General features: G+C 40.9%; 1 protein-coding gene across 6 annotated transcripts; it reads right to left on the reverse strand.

Annotated features, from left to right (window-relative positions):
• On the reverse strand, positions 1-23,786 carry Vwa5a (von Willebrand factor A domain containing 5A). 6 transcript variants are annotated; one of them, XM_052757051.1, is made up of 21 exons: positions 23,657-23,786; positions 23,347-23,526; positions 22,248-22,323; positions 19,453-19,510; positions 19,136-19,338; positions 18,617-18,839; positions 18,325-18,500; positions 17,979-18,093; positions 13,887-14,056; positions 13,563-13,651; positions 13,025-13,169; positions 12,557-12,636; positions 9,751-9,865; positions 8,884-9,048; positions 8,506-8,606; positions 8,012-8,265; positions 5,827-5,913; positions 5,615-5,719; positions 5,012-5,142; positions 1,505-1,631; positions 1-991 (listed from the first exon to the last, which is right to left on the reverse strand). In XM_052757051.1, exons 4-21 carry the CDS (start codon positions 19,493-19,495, stop codon positions 906-908), a joined length of 2,415 nt encoding a protein of 804 aa, XP_052613011.1. In that variant the 5' UTR covers positions 19,496-19,510; positions 22,248-22,323; positions 23,347-23,526; positions 23,657-23,786; the 3' UTR covers positions 1-905. The 6 variants fall into 6 exon arrangements, with proteins under 6 accessions (XP_052613011.1, XP_052612994.1, XP_052613003.1 ...); XM_052757034.1 differs by having other exon boundaries at positions 22,248-22,354; XM_052757043.1 differs by lacking the exons at positions 23,347-23,526; positions 23,657-23,786 and adding an exon at positions 22,549-22,665 and having other exon boundaries at positions 22,248-22,354.
• Positions 23,787-25,473: the final 1,687 nt, after the last annotated feature.

The following is a 25,473-nucleotide window of genomic DNA, read 5'->3' on the forward strand; positions in this document are numbered from 1 at the left end:
TCATAGTACAAATAGACACTTTATTATTGGTAAAACAGTAATCTGGGGAAATAAGGACATTTGCTAGGATAAGGTATGTGAAAAGTGAATGTTCGAGAGATCATGGGAACCCCGTTCTTCATGCACTAAAAAAAAAATATTCAGGTATCAGCACAGCACAACCTACATTAGTTCGGAGTAAACCAGGCCACAACCAGACTCATAGGCCTAGTGGGTTAAAGCTAGTTCTACGGATTTCATTATCAACCTCTTACAGGATGATTAATGATTAAGGATGGATGTCTATTCACAAATATGACTCAACTCAAATCACTTAGGCAGGAAAAAGAATGGTATGGAACATAGAGGGACAGTAAGGGGGCATGAAGAATGTTCCCAACGGTAACAATAGGCAACATGAAACCTTGAGTCTCTGTCATCTTGAAGTTATATTGCCCCTGAAGGTGGCTTTCAATTTACCTCCAACTTCTTCCAAGAATGGAAAATTTCAAATCATCTTGGGTATATAACATATAAATGATAAGTATGTAAAATGACAGGAGAGTAGAGAAGGGATAAAGACAATTATCTAATCCAGGCATTCTCTAGCAGCAATGCTACAGTTCTTAGACCGGAGTATAATCTGTTTTCAAAAGCTGAGAGAAACATCACTACATGCAAATGTTTTGTACTACTCCAAGATAGGAAATAGTTTCTATGGTTACCAGCACTTGTCAGAGGGGACACACAGACACCGAAACTTGTATCCAGTGGGAGCTAGAACAGATAGTCAAAGTGTGATTATCCTTCACTTTTATAGTAGGATACAGGCCATAAGGTACTCAAGACAAAAATGCATCTCAGCAGAAGAGAAGGTGAAGGACTTGGCAGGAGGCAGAAAAAAAAAGACTTCCTTCTCCTGGGTATCAGCCTTTAAAAGTGAAGATCGAGGAACTCACAGATGTCTTCAAGAGTTTATTGGCAGTATGCATAAATTTGGTGAAGTCACGGACTGTGAGGAGAACAAGAGTCAGGGCTTTGGGATAGCAGGTAGGAAGCAACCTCTTTCCTTGACCTCTCTCAACCTCTCAAGACATCACCCTCATCCATACTATATCTTTCCTCCTGGTTTTTCCTTTCTGTGTGCCCCAATTTGCCTTTAATCCACTCTGATTCAGAACTTTCATCAGCAGGGAGACAATGAATGCCCAAGGAGTATTTGTTCTCAGTCCACAATTATTGAGACTCAGCTCAGTACTGAGTGAGAAAGGACAGTTACTGCTACCCTGTGTCCTTGCCATCTCCCCATCCATGTCCCTTCCCCCTTTATTCATCTCTTTCCACCCCCAATTACACATTTCAACCATATTTCACCATAGAAAGATAAGCTAAGGGAGCAGGAAAGCTGAGTCAGCATGGGGAAGGTACATGGGGGGACTCTCCAGTGCTCACTCTCTGCCAGGCCTATAAGCACAGGAGCTGGCTTCCTAAAGGAGAAAGAAAGGGGCAGGGAATGTGCTCCTACCTGCGTTGTTGTGAAGCCACACCACAGCCTTTCTTTCCAGAAGTTCCCACTCATCCTTCAATTCTTTGCCATTGGCATGCAGCCAGATCACAGCCAACACTGTAGCCCAAGCTGAGGGTTCCAGCACCTGCATAGACAGTGAAGACCCTGATGCCCAGGATGGAGCAAGAAGTCTCTCAAGGCAACACAAACAAAACTTCACTTGTTCCCCATCACATATCCCCAGACTGCTGCTGCATGGAGTTCCTTGGTTCCCTTCTAACCCCACCTTGCACTTAGTATGTCAGATGTTTTCCCTGATTATCAGATTAACAACCCACTGAGTCTTAGGATGGAAAAGTCTCTAGCTGTAAGTCCAATGCAACCACTAGGTCAGCTATGGGAACCCATCAAACACTTCTGAAGAGGATGGTCCTGCTGTGCCCAGAGAAGAACATACATAAATAGCTGTCTTTATAAAATATTTTGGTTACGTGAATCCTCTTCCCCCTTTCCACTATGGAAGGGGGAAACAGGAAAAAATAATGTCAACTCAATAATTATAACACACACACACACACACACACACACACACACACACACACACACACACATACAATGTCATACAAAAGTAAAATGGTTTACCCGGTGTTATCCTGTAGTGAATAATAGAGGTGGGACAGAAGACCAAATGAGTTTTTACTAATCACATTGTTGAATTGAAAACCTCAGTAACATAATATCACCCATGGGTTTTAGCCCACTGTTTCTTAGAATTTCAGTTTTCAGACTCAGCGGAACAATGGACATTCCTGCTTGAGACTATGACTCTCCACATTCAGAAGCAGCCATCTTGTCCTCTTTGAATGATGCCATTTCAGTACTTTGGCTTCTTCCCTAGAAAAGCTGCTCATGGAAGAGCAAGAATGCCAGGCTTGTTCTCCTTCTCTAAGAGATCATGACAATTTTTAAAATATACCCTGAAATGGCCACATCCGGAAGTAAACATATTTGTGAAATTCACTGGTCACAGCAAAAGCAATGGGCTTTACAAGTTAGCCTGTGGCCTCCACCAACCCTCAAACCTGTTGTTTCTTGATGTGTTATCAGCCAGCTGAAATGTCTGGTTTCACAAATAACTTCTGTTAAAACATTTTGTCTATCTGTTTGGGAGGCATCCAGGCAGTGGGACTGGGTCCTGTGCTCAGTGCATGAGTTGGCTGTTTGAAACCTAGGACTTATGCAGGGACACTTGGCTTAGCCTGGGAGGAGGGGACTGGACCTGCTTGGACTGAGTCTACCAGGTTGATCTCAGTCCTCGGGGGAGTCTTTGCCCTGGAGGAGATGGGAATTGGGGGTAGGCTGGGGGGAAGGCAGGGGGTGGGAGGGGGGAGAACAAGGGAATCCGTGGCTGATATGTAGAATTAAATTATATTGTAAAATAAAATAAAATAAAAACAACCCTGACCCATTGCTACTCAGGGTCTCTCCTGCTCTGCTGCTGTGTCAGATGGATGGAGAGACCTGGGTTAACTTGAAATAAAAAGACTCTTTGCTTTTAGAAAAAAAAAAACAAAACAAAACAAAACATTGTGTCTTTCTTCTCCTTGTATGGGTGAGAATTTAGAACCAATATCTGTATTTGCTTTTTTTTTTTTTTTTTTTTTTTTTGGTTTTTCAAGACAGGGTTTCTCTGTGTAGCTTTGCACCTTTCCTGGAACTCACTTGGTAGTCCAGGCTGGACTCGAACTCGCAGAGATCTGCCTGCCTCTGCCTCCCAAGTGCTGGGATTAAAGGCGTGCGCCACCACCGCCCGGCTGCTTTTATTTATATGTTGTGGTCATTTTATGAAATAAAATCCAGATTATCTTATCTAATGCTTTTGAAACCCAGACCCACTTCTCTATTACTTTGTACATCAAAACTATATTACATAGCTTATCTCTTAATTCTGCCATACATCAATAGGAGCATTTGGGCCTACATGTTCATCAGAAACTTCATTGGGAATACTAACCTACAAAAAAGGCAGAACTTTGTGTATTTAAAAAACATTTTAGTTTAAATAATTTTAAAAAAAATACAATTTAAAATACATTCACTATTTAGTGCTATGGATTTTCAATGAGTTTGTACTTGGTCCAGATATTTATTTTTTTTCAATAAAATCTCTTTTACTCAAATATTATACACCAGGTCTCTTGATTTCTTCATTCTGTTAGCCTGGTTGCCATCTTCAAATGGGATTCCACGTTCATCTCATATGTGTTGCTCTCAATCAATCTGTGCCAAAATTTCTTGATCCCTGTATCATCTTACCAACTTTTATAAATTATCCTTTGGATTCTTTGTTCTAAAACAGCATTTTCATATAAAAACACAATGCTAGACATATATCCTTTAAAATTTTCAAACACTTACATTTTTAAAAGTAAAAATAAACAGCATAATAATTTAGCAATTTGTTGTTGTTTCCAGGACTTCAGATTGCAGGGTCTTGTACTTGGCCAGCATAAGCTATAAATACTTGGGAACTGTATCCTTGAGTTGCTCGCGTATTTTATGTAACTCCAGATACTGCAAATCAGCAGCTTAACATGTAATCCAAAGCAAATAAGTTCTGCAATGTATTTTTGTGCTGATTCTTTGAAATAGCTATGTGCTCAATACACTGTACTTTAGTTTAAAACTGTGGCTCTTTATTTTCCATTAGTCACATTCCAGAGATACAGTAGCTACCTACCACTAGTGGATACTATACTGGACAATGTGGTTAGAGACTACATCGAGTTTATTTCATCACATTCCAGGTTTAGAAATTATTCAGAATAAAATTTGTCCTTCATTTTTCTTGTAATTTGTCCTATATTTCAAGAATTGCTCACCAGTTAGATGATTTATCAAGTTATCTTACAATTTTCAGTGTAATTCATCCACATCACCTTAATTCAATACATTTAAAGTAATTGGTCAGCCTATCGTAACTTCAATAAACTCTGAGTAAAGTGTAGGTCATATCCTTTGATCGAAGGTGACGCCATAATGAGACTGTTATTAGGGTTCTTAAGATACAGACTGGCATTGAATGCAACTCTACCCATCACTGGCAGAGAGCGTTTGTAACATTCACTTACATCTATAAATAGCAACACAAAAGAAAACATCTCTACTTAACTGATGTGAGGAACAAGTAACAGCATGTATGCTAATTGCTTAGCTAGCTAATTTTTACTTTTACAACTAAAATAACTGGCATAGAACATAAATGATGTAGAGGAGAATTTGAGATTTTCTTTTGTCATCCCATACCCTTGGAATGAACTTGATATGAATATTAGTCTATTCTTGCTCTTACAGTTCCATTATAATCACAAAAACTATCAATCTCTGTTTACTAGATATTAATCTAGTCCATATCACCCTCATATTCTCCTATCTTAAACAGACCTTGACTCATACTAAGTTTTACCACTACCAGTATTATCTTCAAAAAAAATACCATTTTCTTTGATTTTCTTTGGGTTTTACCTCAGTAGGGTGTGCAGCCTTTACGTCTTTCAAACTAGTACCTAGAACCTCAGCCAAATCCTCATTCATATCCCAGGAACCATCTGCATTTTGGAGAAAGATCAGTTGTGCAACAGTATGCTCCACGCTCCCTTTGAGAAGAGAAGAAAAGATAAAGTGTTGGGAAATTCTGTTGCTGCTGTATTTTTGGCCTACCTGTGTGGCTTTCTGAATTCTGAGCCATGCAGTAGCAAGAGTGCTGCAGAAAGAAAGCCTTCAGAGATTCTCATGTGGTGTCTTCATGCCCAAAATGTGAAGGGATGGCCAGGATAGAACGAGCCAAATAAGATGTCAGCTCAGTTCTGTAGGCCCTGCCTAAAAGGAGTGTCTGTAGGATGAGATGGCAGAGAAGGATTTGTCAGTCTAAAAGGCACCAGGAGCCCATTAGAGGTTTATAGATCCTATATTGTAGTCCAATGGAATTGGGCTGACCATGGCAAGTACAGGTACTGGACAAATCTCACCTGCTATCAAGTGCCCTCAGTAGATTTCTTGGTAGGGCGATTTGGAAGACCGGTTCTTTAATATCCATAAATCGGAGAAACAAACTAAGGTCTGTCTCACCTTGTTCGTAAGCACACAATTTGAGTATGTTGGGCAGCTCAGGGCGAGTATCTGTGTGAATCACGCATTTCGTCGCCTGGGGGTAACGAGGCTGTTGGGGTGCGCCTGAATGGATATGTGAGAGACAAACCTTGGTAAGACAATGTCCTTGGAAAAATGACCACTGAGATTGTAGGGACCATTACAATACATTGAACTTAAAAGATTCTCACCATCTGGCATGTGCGCTGTGAGTGCGCAGTAACCTGTGCCTGCACTCCTTGGAGGCTGGGCTCCAGGAGTACCAGCGCGGGGTAGACCTGAAAGACACCAAAACAAACGTCTACACTGCAGTACCCCTGCTCTCTGAAGCTGACAATGATAGTGAAACTGGACGATGTGAGACCCAAGCTCTCCCATCTCCTTCAGCTTTAGTCAGCACCTCCGTCTCTCACTCTTTTCCCATGTGTGGCCTTCTTGTGCACTCTCTGTCCCACCCTGCTTTCTATCTTCCTCCCTCGGAAACCCCTAACATGCAAGAAATAATCTTTCATCTGTCTTTTGATTCATCCCAGGGAGCTCCTTTCAACCATGTCTTCACTTGAAGTGATTTTTTTTCCCCATAAACTTGCTATCACTCCCAAAATGCCCTTGCCGGTGGACTGTATCAATAAGAATAAGGGTTAAGGAGTGGTGTTGGCAGTTTCTCCAGGCCCATATCATCACACTCCCTCCCTCACTTTGGTTACCTTCCGTCTGTCTTCACATTTCAGCCTCCTTCGTTATTTCCTATGATCTCCTGAACTATCTGAAACTCAGGATACTGACTTCCACTCCATTTCGACCTCTGCCATCAAGCTGAGAATTCTGCTACCCTTGTGGGTAACATATGCCACATCCTAATGGGAATGGACACGACTTCCTCAAATCCAGGGACTCTGCCTCTATTCTACTTCAGCACCAGCCTCCCCACTCAGGACGAACTCATTCAGCATTTCTCTACTTTTCAAAAATGAACTAGCATTGATATTTACATACAGTGTGTCTAGTGTTTTAACTCAGAGACCATTGTATTTGGTCCCTGTCCACATTTTAGATTACTTAAATCCTTTGTTCTTCTACTTTTCCCTTTAACATCAAGTTCCTCCTTACCACCTTTGTTCTTTATGCAATCCAATACTTTACACACACTTGCCAGCTGCTTAAATGCCCATCAGTTATTTCCTCTTCATTATACCTATCTGGCAAAAATTCTAATCTTCGAATCAAGTCAAAACTCTATCCATGTCATTTTTATTCAGAAATGAATGAGCATTGCTGTGGTGATATATTGTGTCCCCCAATATATTGTGCATCCTAATAAACTTATCTGGGGTCAGAGGACAGAACAGCCACTAGATAGACATAGAGACCAGAAAATGGCGGCACACACACCTTTAATCCTATCACTTGGGAGGCAGAGATCCATCCGGATCTCTGTGAGTTCAAAGCCACACTGGAAACAGCCAGGCATGGTGACTCACACCTTTAATCCCAGGAAGTAATGGCAGGAGGCAAAAAGGTATATAAGGCATGAAAACCAGGAACTAGAGCTGGTTAAGCATTTGGCTGGTTAAGCTTTTAGGCTTTTGAGCAGCAGTTCAGCTGAGAGCCATTTGGATGAGGACACAGAGGCTTCCAGTCGGAAGAAACAGGATCAGCTGAGAAGTTGGCAAGGTGAGGTCAGCTGTGACCTGTTCTGTTTCTCTGATCTTCCAGCTTTCACCCCAATACCTGCCTTCAGGTTTGTTTTTATTAATAAGACCTTTTAAGATTCGTGCTACACATTGCTGAAATGAGTACCCCAGATCATGACTGTCTTTAGGTGTTTTAAGGGTATCCTTATCCTGAACAAATGACTGTACTTCTCTCTGAGCATTCCATTACAACTGTCCCCAGTGGCTCTTTCTAATCTACTCCTGCTCAATGACTTTTCTTCTCCATAGTTCAGATTGTCTCCACCATTAGTCGTCATTATGCTCTTTAACAATCTACTCATCCAAAACTCAAATCACCTTTAGCTTTTAACTTTTGATTATTCAAGGTTTATATGCATTTTTGACATTTTCAAATTTTCCTTGTTTTTTTTTTCACAACACCTGGTTTCAAATATCTTTCCATATACGTACGTGTATGTGTGTGGTGTGTGTGTGTGTGTGTGTGTGTGTGTGTGTGTGTGTGTGTGTGTGTGTGTGTGTATGTGTGTATGTGTGTATGTGTGATTTCCTTGGAAGAGGGACATTTAAGACTTGTCATATGGAGGGACAAAAAGAAAATGGAACTTGAAACGAGAATGTTTTAAATATTTTCTTTACATAGTATTCTCAGAGAGTAAAAAAAACTCCTTATTCATAGAAGTATTTATGGGATAAAACTTACCATTAGGATAACTTCTTGGCCTCATAGAGAAACTACTAAAGAGAATTGGCCTTGGAATATCTCTATGAAACAGGGGCCCGTGGATTGGCTCATTGAGCTCCTTGTTGATAGAAACAAAAGTGGTGAAGGAGCTCATGATTCCAGACTCTAAGCTGATGTCCAGCACATCTCTCTTATAGATTAGTGTTGTCTCTCTGTAGCCAAAGTCTCTGGCCTGGATCATGGACTTGGCGGCAAGACGATGAATGGTGAGGCTGAAATAAAAACCTCCTGAGAGTAAGAGGAAAAGCCACGGGCCTTGCAGTTGGAACTCTGAAAAGTTACACATCACAGAAGTAAGGGAATGTGAGAGCAAATGGGAGGAAATAGGTGAATGGGCGAGAAACAAAACATGGTTTTAGGGATGCAGTTGGGTGCAGAGCCAAGGGAAGGAACTCACCCATCAAAACCATAAGGATAAAAAAGAAAAAAGGGGAAGAAAACAGAATTCTCACTTGTCATCAGGCTTGGGTTGTAGAGAAAATGTCACCTTTTCCTCAAAACTTTTGCCATGAATGGTGTATTTGAGACACACTTCACCTGTAGTCTCGTCTTGCTATAAATTAGAGAAGAAAATTAAAAGAGAGGCATCACTAGGAAGATGGTGAGGATGTAAGCTGAAGTCCCCTCCACTCCCAGCTTTATATATTCAACTTTCTATCCAGAAACCATGTGTTCAGGAGAGCAGAAACCTGGTGTGATGAGAAAAATGTTTGGCCACTTCCAGGTAGCAAATACAATAACCTATTAAAATTCAAAACCATCTACTTTATTTACTGAATCTGTCAGGGCAATAGTTGTACCAAGAAGAGAGACTAATATTGTGGACTCACCGGTATCTGTCCAGTCAGCAGGCTATAGGTGATTATCCTTTGACCTCTAAAGACAACAGTTTGCTCTGGAGATAGCATGTGTACAAACAGCCCAGGAGGCAAATCCCAGCTCAGAGAGATATTCTCTACTACACACTGTAAAGAACGTCTCAGGGACCTAAGAGCCTGGAGGAGAAGAAAGGGCCAAGTCAGTATAAGCAAGCAATGATAGTGATTGGTACCATTAATGACCTACTGTACATAGGGGTCATAAGATATAATGAATGTTATGTCTAATTCCTACTGCTATATAGAGAAATGGCCTTATTGCTCCTCCTTTGCAATCTAAAGATAAGAGATTTAACACATCAATGTGAGAGATTTAGTAAAGATGGTATCAGTGAGGCAGAAGCTTAGGCATATGTCTGAAGAGGGTTTCTCTTTGCACATACGAATAAAATGGTGCATTAATTTGAAGTCACTTTGATTTTATTATACATAGCCCACTTGACCCTTCACCTTTGCTTGACATCCTTTGCAGTGATGGTTGGCTATAACACTAGAAGAGGTCCTGAAGTACATACCTGAACTCTTAGGCACGACAACAAAAGCTCTTAGTCTGTCTCTCATGTCAACACAAAACCCTCAACTCTCAGCAACACATCTCTGAGCTTATGCCTAAGAGGACTAAAGATAGTTTTTCCACATACTATATTGGGCCCTCTTTCCATAGGCTAGAATTTTCCCCACTAAGTACAGGAACTAAATATTGGAGACATGAGGAAATCTGCCCTGCAGGGAAGCTGGACTCCTGCCCTTGAAGAAATACCCCACTCTGTCTCAGATTTGATTCATGTTACCCACTTTTTACACATGGTGCCTCCCCACCTTGGACTGCATCCTGTCGTTGCCTGTGATAAACTCTGCAGTACCCCCTGACACTCGGGCAAGGTTCTTTATTAAGCTGGTAGAGGCCCCTTCTCCAATGCCAAATGAGAAGCATCTGTGAATGTAAGAAGATGGAGGTTAAAGACAGAACTTGATTGGAATTATCAAATTAATGCATCATCATCAACAATTATATGAAGACAATGTACTAAGGAATAACTGTCATTCACTGATTATGTTCTATTTTAAAGATACATAATAATATATCTCACAGTAACAATACAATTTATCTATCAGGGGTCTCTTGAGATAATCTCTTATTTCATTTTTCACAAGAAGATCTGGAGCACAAAAATTAAAGAAATCTGTCCCAAGTCATATCCCACAGCTGATCTTTACCACACACCGTTTCTCTTTAATTTAAAAAAAAAAAAAAAGATATAAAATGTCAACAGTGGCCGGGCGGTGGTGGCGCATGCCTTTAATCCTAGCACTGGGGAGGCAGAGCCAGGCAGATCTCTGTGAGTTCAAGGCCAGCCTGGTCTACAGAGAGAGATCCAGGACAGGCACCAAAACTACACAGAGAAAACTTGTCTCGAAAAAAAAATGTCAACAGCACCTTCCTGACACTGCATAATGTTTGTCCTGGCAGGCGCAATGTCAGGATGAGGAGTATGTTCCCTGCCCTTCTAAGGGTAGTCCTCATTCTGTCCAAGTCTATACACAGCAAGCAGTGTTTTATCTACGGGTTAATTTCCCAAGAAGAACAGTATATACACAGATAGTGTATTATTGGTAAAACTAGCAAGCATTTTAGATAACATCAAACAATTTTCATTGTAAATCAACACACTGTAACTTAGGACTGTTTATTGGTTTCTTTTGACTGGGTTAGTGTAAGTTACAGCTCCCAGTGACATCAGTTCTAAGAGCAATGCTCTAAAATATTCAAGAACCAGGACCAGCTCTTAATTACAGAGAACTGACTAGGATTTTTCATCCTGTAGAACACAGCCCATCATGATCTTTATTAAAGTTTCTAATATGAACTTTCAACTGTGATCTATATCTAAACTATAAATTATCTTTATGTATAAGATCAAATTGAAAGTTTGTAGTGTTAGACTTTTTGCCTAGAACTCACTAAAGTGCTTCATATGGATGCTAATAAAAACATTAATTACAATGATAGCAAAATTTCATGACACTTAAACTGTATAAAGATAATTCCTGATGTTTATATAATTTTATTATTTAACAATCACAGCGAACCAATTAATAAATACTATTACTTTCTCCATTTTTCAGGAAAAAAAAATATAAAGCTTAGAGAGGTAAATTGAACTCACCATTTAGTAAGCAAATAACTACATAAGTGTAACTTACAGGAATTAAATAAATAGCTTATGCTGTGGGATGTTCTGTATGGCAAATGTGTTGCTAATTAGTCAATAAATAAAACACTGATTGGCCAGTGGCTAGGCAGGAAGTGTAGGCGGGACAAGGAGGAGAATAAAGCTGGGAAGTGGAAGGCTGAGTCAGAGAGACACTGCCAGCTGCCATGATGACAAACAGCATGTGAAGATGCTGGTAAGCCACGAGCCATGTGGCAAGGTATAGATTAATAGAAATGGATTAATTTAAGCTGTAAGAACAGTTAGCAAGAAGCCTGCCATGGCCATACAGTTTGAAACCAATATAAGTCTCTGTGTTTACTTGGTCGGGTTTGACGGCTGTGGGACTAGCAGGTGAGAGAGATTTGCCCTGACTGTGGGCCAGGCAGGAAAACTCCAGCTACAAGCTTAGGTTCAAACATTCATTGTGGGCTCTGCTCATGGGAACACTAGCTGCCATTTCCTAAACCAGAAAACTAGAGAAGATCTACAAATATTTCCCTTTCATTCTCTGAGAGTTTCATACATGTCTACAATGTATTTTGATCATGTCCACACTTGACTACCTGCTCCAAGTCCTCCCAGACCCTCTGCTCCAGCCATTTCCCCTGCCAATTTCACATCCTCTTTTTATAGGCCAATGAGTCCAGTCAGTGTTGTCCATATGTGAGTGGGTGTAAGACCATCCACTGGCACAAGAACAACCTGTCAGTGGCCACTGCCCTGAAACAAACTGATTTCCCTACCCTAGCAGTGCTCATTTGCCCAAACTTCACAGGTAGAGAGTGTGTCTCTCTCCCAACTATGCTGAAATTTCTACAAAGTATTTTTTTAATAAATACCATTTGAGAACATTAAAAAAATAAGATAACTGAATTATGTCTTTACCAAGATAGTAAGAACATATGGGTCAAGACCTTAGAAGGCATCCATTTACCTTCTGGAACAAGAAACAAATACAAATGGACAGGCAAAAATGTAAGCTTAGGCTTTCAATGAGCAGTGTCCCTTGTAATAGAGTTTTGGACAAAATCCTCTGGGGACATAGTCAAAAGGTTCAGGTGAATTGGAAAGGGACAGGCCATGAAATTCATTAGGCTCTGGAGAGATTGATGTTGTCAGCTGCTGGGCTATAGAACTCAGAGAGGAGAGTAAGAGCTTTCAGAGGAACAGTACCACTTAGACATTAAAGAACTAGAATTTGTCATAGGAAGCATCTTCTTTATAAAACATTTAGAGTTGAAAAAAAAGTAAAGAGGAAAATAAAATGACCCATTGATCTATTTACTGTCAGTTTAGAAAAAAAATAGGGCAAATTAGTTTTTTTATGGAATTGATGTTATTTGGAATATTGCTTCTATTGGCCTTGCTAAAACTCAGTTTCCCCAGTAGAAATGAGACTGTCCTTCTACCTGTGCCTTTTGCTGTGGAACTTAACTTCCTTGATTACATTAAAAGTTTCAGCGACTTCTCCATCTGTGAAGACAAAGACCTGCACAAAACAAACACCAGAACACCCATCAGGACACTGTCAAGTTCATATTAAGAGAACAGAACTTAACTCGAAACAATTCAACTAATTCACATCAAAGTCTCTGGTGCCTCTTTAAACAGGCAGGAGACTCCTAATCTCCAGTGTTGTGTCATTTAGAAGGTTTGCACAGGGTTGCAGTGCCAGATGCAGAATCCTTGGGAGTTTCAGCCATTACCTGCATTAGTTTGTCTCAGTTAAGAAGACAATCTTCATTTCACTCTCCCATATAGTAGAAGCCTGAACTACACACAGCATTTCCGTAGTCTTGCACTAATATTCAAGGCCATACATTCTTGAGAATTTTCATCCCCTCAGCCCCTTCTGTTAGTCTTGTTCCGATTCTTACCTGTAAGGGATGCCCTGGAATGGGGGTTTTCCTAAAAACTTTCCGCAGTGGTGTTAAAATTTCTGTCCCTCCTAGATCTGCCAACATAAGCTTTACTTTCTCCACTGCTTTCTCCATGGATTCCTGAGTGTATTTCACACTCTTCCTGAAAGAAGCAAGCGCATGTGGTCACATGATGGCAGCATCAGGTTGCCAGGGCTGAGGAGCTCCATCAAATAACAATCCTATCCAAATTCCCCCAAGCCCAGTCAACTTTTCACCAACCTTTTCACAGTGTGCTTCCTCCCTTTAAAATATATTTTATATGATTTTACAACATTCTGCTTGTGCGTGCATGCATGCATGCATGCATGCGCGCACACCTTCTTGCACACGCATGGGATAGCATACATGTGAGAGGTCAGAAGACAACTTGTGGGAACTGATTCTCTCCATCCACCCTGTGAGTCCTGGAGATCAAACTTGGGTTGTCAAGCAGGGCAGCCAGTATTCCTACCTGTGTTGTATGTCCTCCTACTTCTGCTTTCTAGAAACTTACGGAAAAAACGCCTCATGAGTGGATCCAAATCCATAGATGTTGAAATAGCAGCCCAAAGGCAAACTCTTCAGTAGCAGAATCAGTGTTTCCTGAAGGTGAGGAAGTAAGATGAGGAGAGTAATTAGGCATACACACAACACAAATGCCTGCTACAGCTGAGGAGGTTGTAGACTGTCATGCTGCTTTTTTCCACCTGCTACTCTAAGGAAAGCCTGAGAACTCAGACAAGGAACACACCTCCATCTCAAACAGACCCTAACTGAACCCCTCAGATTCATCCTCAGTGAGCATATTATTCATGGGGAAGAAAGAAGCTGTTTTTACCTTAGCAGCATCTATTCTCAGCTGAGACCTGTTCTGGCTACTCATTGGGCTCTTCATACTTTCTGAACGGTCCATAAGGAAAACAAATTCTCCACATTTTGTTGAAGTCTCCACTTCTGGTATTTCTGGATAGAAACTCACCATTGCAGAAGGTGCTCCCATTAGAGTATCTATACAGAAAGAATAAGGACCTTGTAAGACGAATAGAAACTCAAGAATCCTAAAGTCCCAAGAACACTTTGCTAATACAGCGAATCTCAGTTACTTGGGAGGCTACAACAGAAAAATTACAAGTTCAAAGGAATCTTAGCTACAAAATGAGTCCAAGGCCAACCTGGGCAATTTAATGAATTCCTTTCTCAAAGCAAAAAAAAAAAAAAAAAGGACTAAAAAGAGTGCTGGGGATATAGCTCAGCTGCAGAGTTTGCCTAATATGTAAAAGACTCTGGATCCACTCCCCAGAACACGTACTCTCACCAGTCTCCCTAAAGCTATTGTGACCAGAACTGTGAGCTGGAAAAACTCAAGCTCAAACCCTATTTATTTTTTGTTTCTTTCTTCCTTATGAACAGTCTACTTGCAAAGGGCTGGAGGTGAGTTACATACATTCAAGAGATAGAAGTAGAAGAGATGTGAACATGAAGAAAGAGGGTTGGCATGCCCAGGTAACAGTGACAATGCTGTCAGTGCTGCTGCATGTTCATTTCCTGGCACCTCAACAAATTGGTGAGGCATCCTAGGTTAGCATCTGCCAAAATCAGCCAACAAATTTGAATGCCCTCAACAAATCAAAGCCATGGGAATTTACTTCATTGGCCATTAAGACTTTAATTGTCTTATATAGCTTGGCAGGTAAATCTATCTGCTGCCAAGCCTGAAGACCTGAGTTGCTGCCCTGGACCCACATCATGGAAAGAAGGAGTGACTCCTACAAGATGTCTTCTGGCCTCCGTATGTACACCATGGCACACACAGCACTATGGCACACAAGTCCACACGTCCACACACACAGAGTAAATAAAGACATAGTAAAAATGTTTTGCCGGGCGGTGGTGGCGCATGCCTTTAATCCCAGCACTCGGGAGGCAGAGCCAGGTGGATCTCTGTAAGTTCGAGGCCAGCCTGGTCTACAGAGCGAGTTCAAGGAAAGGCACAAAGCTACACACAGAGAAACCCTGTCTCGAAAAACAAAAAAAAAATGGTTTAAAGACTAAGTACAGTTGAAAAGTGATGACAATGCTCATGAATGTAATTCTTAGGTTGACAAATTACAAGAACATTGGTAACAATTACGTATGCCAGTATAAGTCTATCTGCTCTGATTATAATGTATTCACTGATATTCCACAGATGAAAGAGGTGTCTTGAGATTGATGTTGAACTCCAAGCACCTTATTGTAACAATAGTCTGAAGAAGACTACTCTGTATGCATACGTTGTTGAAGTCATGGATAAATTTTAATTTAAAACCTAATGAAAATTAATTATGGGATTGAAAAACCAGTATTGAGATGTAAGTTCATTGAGAAGGACAGGGTTATTGTAACCCTAGAACAATTGTTTAGAAAGTATATGAGATTACACAATTATACTGTATTATCATTACAAAGTCAATCTGGGATGTCAAGTATGAATTCTTACTAGGGCTGTGGCTCAGTGTGACCATGGATAAAAGGGCTCAGTTTATTCTCTTACCCATTGTATACTCAAATAATTGAATGGATAACATAAGTAAGTATTACCTAAGAAAGATTTGATAGGATATTAGTGAAAAGATAATTTTTACAGAATCCAACACTAGGATATACAATATATAATGTGGCAACAGCTTTTTGTTTAATGTGTGTGAGATACATTACTTTTCTGGATAAGATGAGCTTACCGATGGAGTATTTCATGGCTGCTAAAGAAAGAGTTCAATAAAGGCATAGGAAAGGATCAACTAAAGTACAAACAAGGAATGGAACTCCATGGGAAAGGAATTGCTTCTAGCGAGCTGTCTGTAATTGTCTCGGGAAACTCAGCATGGGCAGCTGGCTCTATGAAAACATGACTGCAAGGGTTAGCCCAAAGGTTCATATTGGTGAATTTAAATGTGAAGCTGGCCGGGCGGTGGTGGCGCACGCCTTTAATCCCAGCACTCGGGAGGCAGAGCCAGGCGGATCTCTGTGAGTTCGAGGCCAGCCTGGTCTCCAAAGCGAGCTCCAGGAAGGGCGCAAAGCTACACAGAGAAACCCTGTCTTGAAAAACCAAAAAAAAAAAAAAAAAAAAAAAAAAAAATGTGAAGCTGTATTGGACAAATGTTAGCGATGAGAGATTGAGATGGCATTGAAATGAGTCCAATAACAACTAAGAATATGGCCAATATATACACGTAAATCAAGTGTATGGTTCTCAAAGGTCAATTTTGTAGATGATGATGCCATGTCACATTGTCAAAAGGCCAGGCAGACCTGCATGGACAAAGATTGTCAGTAGCACATCTTTAAAGCATTTGTAAAGACACACGATCATAATCCCAGACATCACTGCGATTATCACTGTCCCTAACGATGCAGAATTACACCTACATGGAAACTATCCCAGAAGCAACAGGATCACTGAACCAAGCAGCATAATGAATGGTGGCTTAGGAAGGCCCAAGATTACAAAAGACTGACATGTGCTATGCCAGATAGAGTTACAAGGAAATCCTCTCTGTCTCTCTGTCTCTGTCTCTGTCTCTCTCTCTCTCTCTTACTTGAGATTTGGAAAAAAGACAGACCTTAAATCAAGAGACTAAACTTACTAGGAAGCTAAAGAGAAATTTATGTACTATATTTGAGAAATTAAGAAAGCAGAGGAAAACAAACCATTCAGAGATATATGGTGATGGTTTAATTAATAACCAGGAGGACACAGAGCTTAGCATATAAGATAGTTAAAATGCTAAAATTTGATGTTTATACTATCTTGATATGAAAAATACTGAACTTCACATGAGATTACATGCCTATGTGATCAATTGATAAAAGTTATTCATTGAATTTAAAAAACAGAGCTAAACAGTCCTAACCTAACCACAATGACTACTTTCATCCTTCTTACATTTACAGATGACTCCTTCTAATCTCCCTATTTTATATGGTAATTTGTTATTTCTGAGTTACTTTTCCCTTGCTTTCCATTTTTACAGGATTTTTATTCTAAATCATTTCAACTAGTCAATGAGTATTATTTGAATAAATATACTTTAAAGCATGTTGTTGGGGGCATAGGAAATTTTATTCCAGTGGTATTTTCTTATTTACCAATACTTTATATTACTAAAATGTTGGGGGCATCCTCTGCCTTGTTTACTCATATCTACATTTGTTTCCTGAAGATTCCAAAAATTAGAATTGTCTAAATTATCATGAATGTTAACACATCTGATCCAAATTCTCCTACAATGCCAAGTTATCTTGCTGTTGACTTTGAAACAGGCAAATTTTATCATATTCATTTTTAGTGTTATCAAAATATATTTTTATTTATTTTGATGACTTTTATGTGCATATAACGAATCCTGGTCACACTCACCATCCCATACTCCTTTAGATCTCCCCTACCAAACACCTTTTATCCCACTACAAGTTCCATCCCAAAATCATGTCTTTGGTTTTGCTTTTGGTTTCATGGCCCCTGAATTTCATCAGGGCTGTCTTCATGGGCCTGGTTGTTTCAACACATTTTCTGAAGCATGAAGCATTATCAGATTGGACATGTTTGATCTTTTGAGAAGTGAAAATGTTATAGAACTATTTTGAATTGTATCTGTCTCAAGACTGGTTATGGTTCATGTTTATACCATTTACATTTTTTTCTTTTGAGTTATTTGCTCACATTCTTTCTCCAACTATTTATTAGTGGGCTTAAACTTGTCTTTAAGACACAATCACCTTATTCTTTGTTAAACTAGTTTTGGTTATAGAAATGCAAAGATTCTCAGTATTTTGCACTGATAATGTTTTCCTGGCCACTTGACAGAACAATGAGAAGGGAAAAATTTTAGGGTGGTTTTAAGACAGAGTGTCCTGCTAGGAGGTGACTTATAAGTGAGGAAGAAAATACCTGATTCTCTTTCAGGCATCCCCATCTCCACAGCTACACTGGGGCTGTGCACGTTCCTGTAGAAGATCAGGAGTTCCACATCCCGGTCAAACTTGTGTCCTTCAGCCAAGGTAACCTGAGTAAGAGACCAGCAGAGAAGAAACATCAGAACTACCACTGACTGCTTTGAGAGTTTGAAATCAGATCTAGGACTACAGGCTTCTGTGAGCAGCATGGAAAGAGTTACTGTACAAAGGGTATGTACAAAAAGGCAGTAGCTCAGAAAGTGAGGAGGATCCAGGAAGGTTGAGTTAGGACCAGGTCAATAGCTAAGGCACAGAGGACTGGCAACTCTCAGACTATTTACCTGAGCAGAGGTCTTGTTCTCTCCAATGTAGTCAATGGAACTCAAGGGACAGTTGCATTGGATTGTCCTGATACCAAGCTGGGAGCTGATGGTGGCAACCATGCTGAGTGTGTAGGGCAGGTCCTCCAAAGGGACTATTGGGGTCTTCAGGTCCAGGCAACTCTCCACAGATTGATCTACAGAAGGAACCTTAATTCTGTTCCTTGTCAACAAATCAAGCACTCCAAAAACTTACAGTGCTTTCCCAACATATGCTACCACAGACAGGTATCCAAAATGGAGAGGTACTCACCAGAAAGACGGTATCTAGGGTTCAGGACTGCTGGGAGCACATAACACAGGGCCCCATCATCTTCCAGAGGAAGCTCTTGCACATATTTCAGGGTGAGTGCCACCTTTGACCCTGGCTGCAGGTTTCCCACATTGCAACGGAAGACATCCTTGGAGCACTTATCTTCTTCTAATAAGTAAGTCTGAAATCCCCCAGAGAGGTCCTCTTCAAACTTTAAGTGGGCCTAAGGGGGATAATGGGAGGGGTGGGAAAATAAGACTAAGAAGACATTAATGAATAGACAGGATGTCCATAAAACTCAGACTGTTTCAGAAGGACTTTGATAGGTGCTGTAACTGGTAGAGCTACACTCTGGGTGACTAATTATCCATGTCCCAAATAATTGTAGGCAAATGGATTAGAAGTGAATGAAGGGAAGAACATTCAATACTAGAATTTTTAAGTTGCTGCATTTGATAAAGTCTAAAGAGAAAGTCCTATGGAAACAAGTAGGGGAGAGAGTGAACTCATCCTTCAGACCTGGTACTTGTCCTGCAACTCTGCCACAATTTTCTTCCCATCCACCAAGGCTTCAAAGCTGTAAACAGCAGAATCTTCATCCATGGGGAACACAAAGAAGGCTTCCAAGGGGACTTTCTCCTCATTCTCATAATTTAAGGTTGCAGACACACCAGCCACAAAATCCTTGATGGACAGAGTCACAGCAATGCTCTTCAGTGCCACTGGGGAAAGATCAGTGTTCAGTAGTTCAACAAGATGTGCTAGAGTCAGACCTGTAGGCTAGAACTATCTAGGGTCTAAAGAATTTGGCATTAAGAGTCTTGACTCTTGCTTACCTGGGTCCTTTATACCTGTGAGTAAGCCACTGGGAAGCACCATGTTGACACTGTGTTTCTGTGAAAAGACACATTATCTGCTACAGCAGATGGTTAAAGCCGACCATTCAAATACCAACACCTTCCGTTTCTCTGGCAGAATGCAAGGAGACATGCAGAGGGGCAGTTTTAGAACCAGGAAGAAGAGGTATGGAGTAAAGGAGACAGAAATGTCCAAGATAAGCTTCTATTAAAGGGCACCCCAGGTGGGAAGATGCAGGAATCCTGAGGTGCCCACATGCAGGAACTCTCTAAGGTTGCTTTACATTTCAATTCCATTTTCTCTAAAGTGTGACTAATGCACTACATCTCATGCATACTGAACAGGTACCATAAGTTTAGCCCTTCAGAATATCAGTAGGCCCTTTTAAGATGAGAACCATTAGCACCAGCATACAAACATGCCAGTTCATATGGATGAGCTTCCTAGATGAGGGGAAGATCCTTAGAAGGCATTCGTCAATGATGACAGATGTTAGCAGTGCTCCTGTTGTTATATTCTGTAGTTTTCAATAAATATTTGCTGCTTATTATTTAATTCATACTATTCAGAGACCTGTATGTGAGGAGCTGTGTAATCCAAGGGATGCCTGCATTTTGACTCCTTGTTGGTGAGTTGCTTTGGAGGTCAGAATTCAAACACACCACCAGTTTTCAGTCCAAGGTTTTTTTTTTTAATATGCATATGCATATGGTAAGTGCAACATAGCCTCGATTTAAAACTAGTGTATCCTGCTAGGCGTGGTAGTACATACCTTTAATACCAGCACTTGGGAGGCAGAGGCAGGAGAATCTCTGTGTGTTCAAGGCCAGACTGGTTTACAAAGGGAGTTCCAGAACAGCCACTGATATTACATAGAGAAACCCTGTCTCAAAACACACACACACACACACACACACACACACACACACACACACACACACACTAACCTAAGGTATTCTAATTTTATTTCTATAATATTATAATATTTTAAAAATATAGCATATGTTATGTTGTAAAATGATGAACAGAGTGCATGCTTCCAGGTTATGATTTACATGACAGCCTTATCATAGGATCTATAGATTGTGTCTCAGTGTTTGGTAGCTATCCAGATTTTAACAGCCTTGAAGTCCATTAATGATGGACCCCTCCCTCATAGCTGGCATTGGACCCCACATCCTGGTAATACTGAAAAGAGAAACATGACCTTGGTCCCACTTTCCCACTTTAGGATTGAAAATACATATGGTATGAAAAGATGGAGGTACTAGGGCTTTCTTGGAGGCCATTAAAGGAAAGGTCCTTTATTCAGGTCAAAAGAATAAAATCTGAGTTCTACCTTTGGTCCTGGGTAGCACCATACATTACATACTGTTGTCCTTCCCTTAAGAGTTAATCCAGTTGGGCCTGTCAATCACCTGGCCAGGAACCTCTCCAGAAGGCTGACAGCTAAGGAGATAGGAGGAACAACTGTCTTCTTAATGAGATAATAAACTTATCAACCCCCTAACCTTCCTACAGTGTGGAGTTCACAGAGCTCCTATACACAGGCCTCCAGTGTCTGCTGACTTATGTGAATATTAACTCAAGAAGCTTTAACTTTTCCTTTGACTTATTTTGTGTCTTTTTCATATTCCAACCCAAAGCCTGAGCATGCTTTTCTTGGCATTACGGCTTTCTGGATGTTTCTGTAAAGGCCTGCCTCTCCTTTCCATAGCTGCTTACATGCCTAACTTAAAAGGCACCAGTGGTCTCTCCTTGTCCTCCTGGCATATGTCAAGTTGGTTTTTTTCTCCATCTCTAATATCACTAGCCTTGAGCTTCCTTCCAAGTCTGCTTCTAAATTCTTTTATTAAAGAGACTACAAACCCATGAAAGTGAACCCTATTTTTCCAGTAGCACTAATGATGGGCCTAAAATTTTCCATGACAGCATTCTGTACCTGATCATTCCCTAGCTTTCCTTCCCCAGCCATGACAAAATGTGCCCCACACTGCTGTGGCAGGCACCAGCAAGGGTACTTTTCTCTGGAGCTGAAGTGCCACTGTCTGGATCACACAGCATGCTAAGGACCACTGATGCTTTGATGAAGGTGTGTTGGCCCCAGGGCAGCTGATTCATGTATACCTCCCCTTCCCTGAGACCTAGAAGCCATGAAAATGAAGGCTCTTGAGAGGTCAGTTCTTCTCTGTAGCACAACCCCACCTCAAGGATTCTAAAGCACTTGACAGTGATACTCCTGGGCCAGTGATTCTCATCTAAATCACAATTTCAAATGCATTCTGAGTTGTGATAAAGCATTTGCTTAGCATACAGAGCATGTGCGCATGCACACACACAGAGGGGGGTGAGCAAGGGAGAGAGGGGGAGAGAGAGAGAGATAGAGAGAGAGAGAGACAGAGAGAGAGAGAGAGAGAGAGAGAGAGAGAGAGAGAGAGAGAGAGAGAGAGAGAAAATGCGCAATCACCATGCTGCTCACACATCTGATATACCCAGCCCACTCCCACAAATCCACCACAGCTATGACTCTGGCTCTTCTCTTCACATTATTCTTCAGTAACTGGGGAATAAATCCTGGCTGTTAAAATGGGTTTTCACTTGATAGCAAAACAGGAATTGCAGCAGATGAGCACACCTTAAAATAATATTCTGCAACAGGTATATGAAAGCAGAGAGCAGTGAGGAAAACAAGCTAAGAAAGGGGGGCTTCCTTTAAATGAAAAATTACATATTTCTAATAACAGCAACAGGGAGCTTCGAGCAGGAAACTCACCCAGGAGCAGCTCAGCTGGAGGATGGGCTGTGTCTGGCAGCGGAGATCTCAGGCTGGCAGTGGCCACTGCAGAAGGCTGAGAGAGGAGAGAGGCAGACCACAATCACCTATAATGAAAAACAAAACAAAAACCCTTTATCTCCTGAAGCCAACCTCAGAGCAAATTTCCCTCACCGAGGGATTTCACCCTCCTTTCCAACCTTTCTCATATAAACAGTCGGTTGTGGAGGCTACCTTCTTCTGTCTCTCAGGAAGTTTGTAAGGGGGAAGACTCTCCCCAAGTGTTACCAGACCTACTGACCCTGATGCGGCTGGAGGACAGAGGGAATCTCACTGAGTCGGGATCTGCTCTGGTGTGGACCCCTTGAGCAGAGAGACTGCAGTGACAAGAGGTGGGAGTGAGAAGAAACAGCTGGCCACACCCCCTCAGTTGGCTGATGGGAAATCCAGAAGCTAGAAGCATAGCTTTCCAACAAAGGGGGGGGGGGGGGGGGGCGACATTTCAACTTTAAATTGTCTGCCCTTGATTTTGAGTACCCTAGAATTTATTAAAAGGTCAGTTTTCCTGAGGGTTTTTTGTTGTTGTTGTTTGGTTTTTGGTTCTTTTTTGTTTTTGTTTTTGTTTCTGCATAAGGTCTTGAGGGCTCCAAGCAGTTTCTGTGGTAAGAGGCTTAAAGCTGCACTTATAGCACGATTTTACATAAAACTGATAATTTAGTTGACTGTGAAAAGAAAGGAACTTTGGAGCTGAAAAGAGGAATGGAAAGAGTTAAGGAAGTACAGAGAGAAAGAGAAGGGGAGAAACAGACAGGAAAGCAGACAGACAGACAGAAGAGAGGAAGAGGGGCTTGCTTGAGGTTATTAGATGATTCAATGATTCTTGCAACCCGAGAAGTTTTCCCTAAACTTCCAATGGCGCAGAAATCTCCCACAAGTACTTGCTCGCTGCAGTTTGAACAAGCCCCTAAAGAGGATGGGCCTCCAAGGCCTGGGGAGAGCGGGGAAGGGAAGGCAGTTTAGGTGGGGGTGGGGGCAGGGCAGTGTGTTTCTAGAGCAGGGTCTGGGATTTGGTCCCGGAATCTGCAGCGCTGCCACTTACCTTCCCCAGAAATCCCAGTGCTGCGAGTCAAGAAAAGTGAAAACAGCTGCAGATGAATTTTCCTGGAAGACACGCCCACTTCTCTGGCTCTGTTGTAGCATAGCAACTCCGTGACTAAAGCATCCGCAGAGAAGAGAATTTCTTGAATTTCACAGCTTGCTGCTTACCTCTGCCTGGCTTCTGCAAAGGAAGAAGCAGAGGATCGGCAAGACAAGCAATTTGTTTTCAAGAGAAAATGCTGTAAAATTACAAAGAAACAAAACAAAAAACCGTCATGAAAATCAAATACTTTTATAGGAGACTTAATTACCAACAGCTTTACATCCCTGTGATTCTAGTTTCGGAATTGAGGCTTCCGTGTCAAGGTAACCGTTGGTCCAAGGCACACGTGTTGCCTCAAAAGGCAGCACAGTGTCTGTGTAGAAATCACATCTAGTGTTGTTTCTCACTGTTGGCTGGCTGGAGTATCTGGCAGCAAGAGTCAGAAGCTGGCAGAGTGAGCAGAGTTCTCCCTACAGTCTGGTGGAATAAGAGCCTTAGGACTTGAGTCTTCTGCAGGGCAGATGTGACAAATATGTTGTAAGAAGCAGAACTGGGGAACACTTATGGCACAATATTTACAAATAAACAGGACTTTATAGTTAACCATAAATCCAAACTTGATTTTAAAACAACGCATGATTTCATCTTTACAAATAAAATTTTTAGTGAGTCCAGCAATCAAGGGTTTGTTGAAAGAGAAACATGTCATTTTATATACGTATGCATTATATATTTATGTATATATATGGCAATGTTGTGCAAATTTGTGTTTTATCAATAATAAAAGATAAAAATATTGTTACCCAACTGTGTTAGCTAGTTTTTATATCAACTGGACATAAGCTAAAGAGTCATTTGGGTAGAAGAAACCTTGATTGAGAAAATAGCCCCCCAAATTGGCGTGTGGGCAGTCCTTTGGGATATTTTCTTTTCTTTGTTTTGAAGAAAAAAAAAACACACTTTTTCTTCATTCTGAGTATTAGACATTTGCACTCATAGTTACCATTTTTGCCCTTTTGTTTTCCATATGTTTCTGTCTTCATTTTTACTTTCTTCATCTACTGTTTTTCTCACTCTCTGTTGTTCAGTTTTGGTATTGTTTTTCTCACTCTTTCTCTGTCTCTCCTAGTTCAGAAGTCCCAAACTATGTTCTTTCTAGCTGCCTCCTAAGTAATCACCAGCTGGTTCAACTGTTAAAGCTTACAGGACAGAAGGCCTTGTCCTTTCCCCCAGTAACTCAGAAACCTCAGGATGCTCTCACCAGGGTCACTTCTTATCCAGCTGAAATCGTGTCCTTTGCCAGTGTCCCAGGCTCCTTCCTAAACACCAGGCAGAGAGATTGTTCTTCACAATCCTTGGGCTTCAGAACAGCCCTTGCTTGCTGGCTTGCTCGCTCAGCACTTTCTATCTCAGAATATTGCACCTTCCTGAGGACATGTCCTTCTTTCTGGACACACTCTTTGATGAAATCCCTTCACAGAGGTCTGTTGTGGTGAGTGCTTCTGTAATTTGTCCAAAAACATTTTTGTTTTCCCCAAACCTTTAAAAGGGAGTGTCTTTTGAATTCAATTCCAGTTTGATTTTTATCTTCCAATTTCTGTTGTCCTGAGAGAGACATCTGCCTTTGCTAAATGACCAACTTTTGCAAGTAAAATTTTCCATTTCCTTTCTTGCTGTTTTTACATTTGTGTGTGTGTGTGTGTGTGTGTGTGTGTGTTCTTTAGTTTCACTACAAGGTTTATCACTTGAATTTAGTTGATGTTGTTGGATTGGGCATTTGTTGAAACTCTTGAATCTGAGAACAGATGTCTTTATCGCCTCAGAATACCACCTGCCTTTATCTTTAAATGCCATTCTCTGTATAGTCTTCTTTCTTAACTTTCATCAGACATGTGTGAAATTAATGTTTAAACTCTATTCTTTGCCACTAATTCTCTAGCATTCAGTTTTCACACTCAGTCATTTCCTTCCTCCCTTCCCTCCTTTTTCCTCTCTTCCTTCTTTCATTCCTTTTTTTTAACAAGCAAACATGACAAAATAAAACAAAAGATAGAGCAAAAAAAAATCAAATCGAGGCTAGACAGG

The sequence above is a fragment of the Peromyscus californicus genome, unplaced genomic scaffold (assembly GCF_007827085.1).
Source record: "Peromyscus californicus insignis strain IS unplaced genomic scaffold, ASM782708v3 Scaffold_11__1_contigs__length_118956290, whole genome shotgun sequence".
Classification (NCBI taxonomy): domain Eukaryota; kingdom Metazoa; phylum Chordata; class Mammalia; order Rodentia; family Cricetidae; genus Peromyscus; species Peromyscus californicus.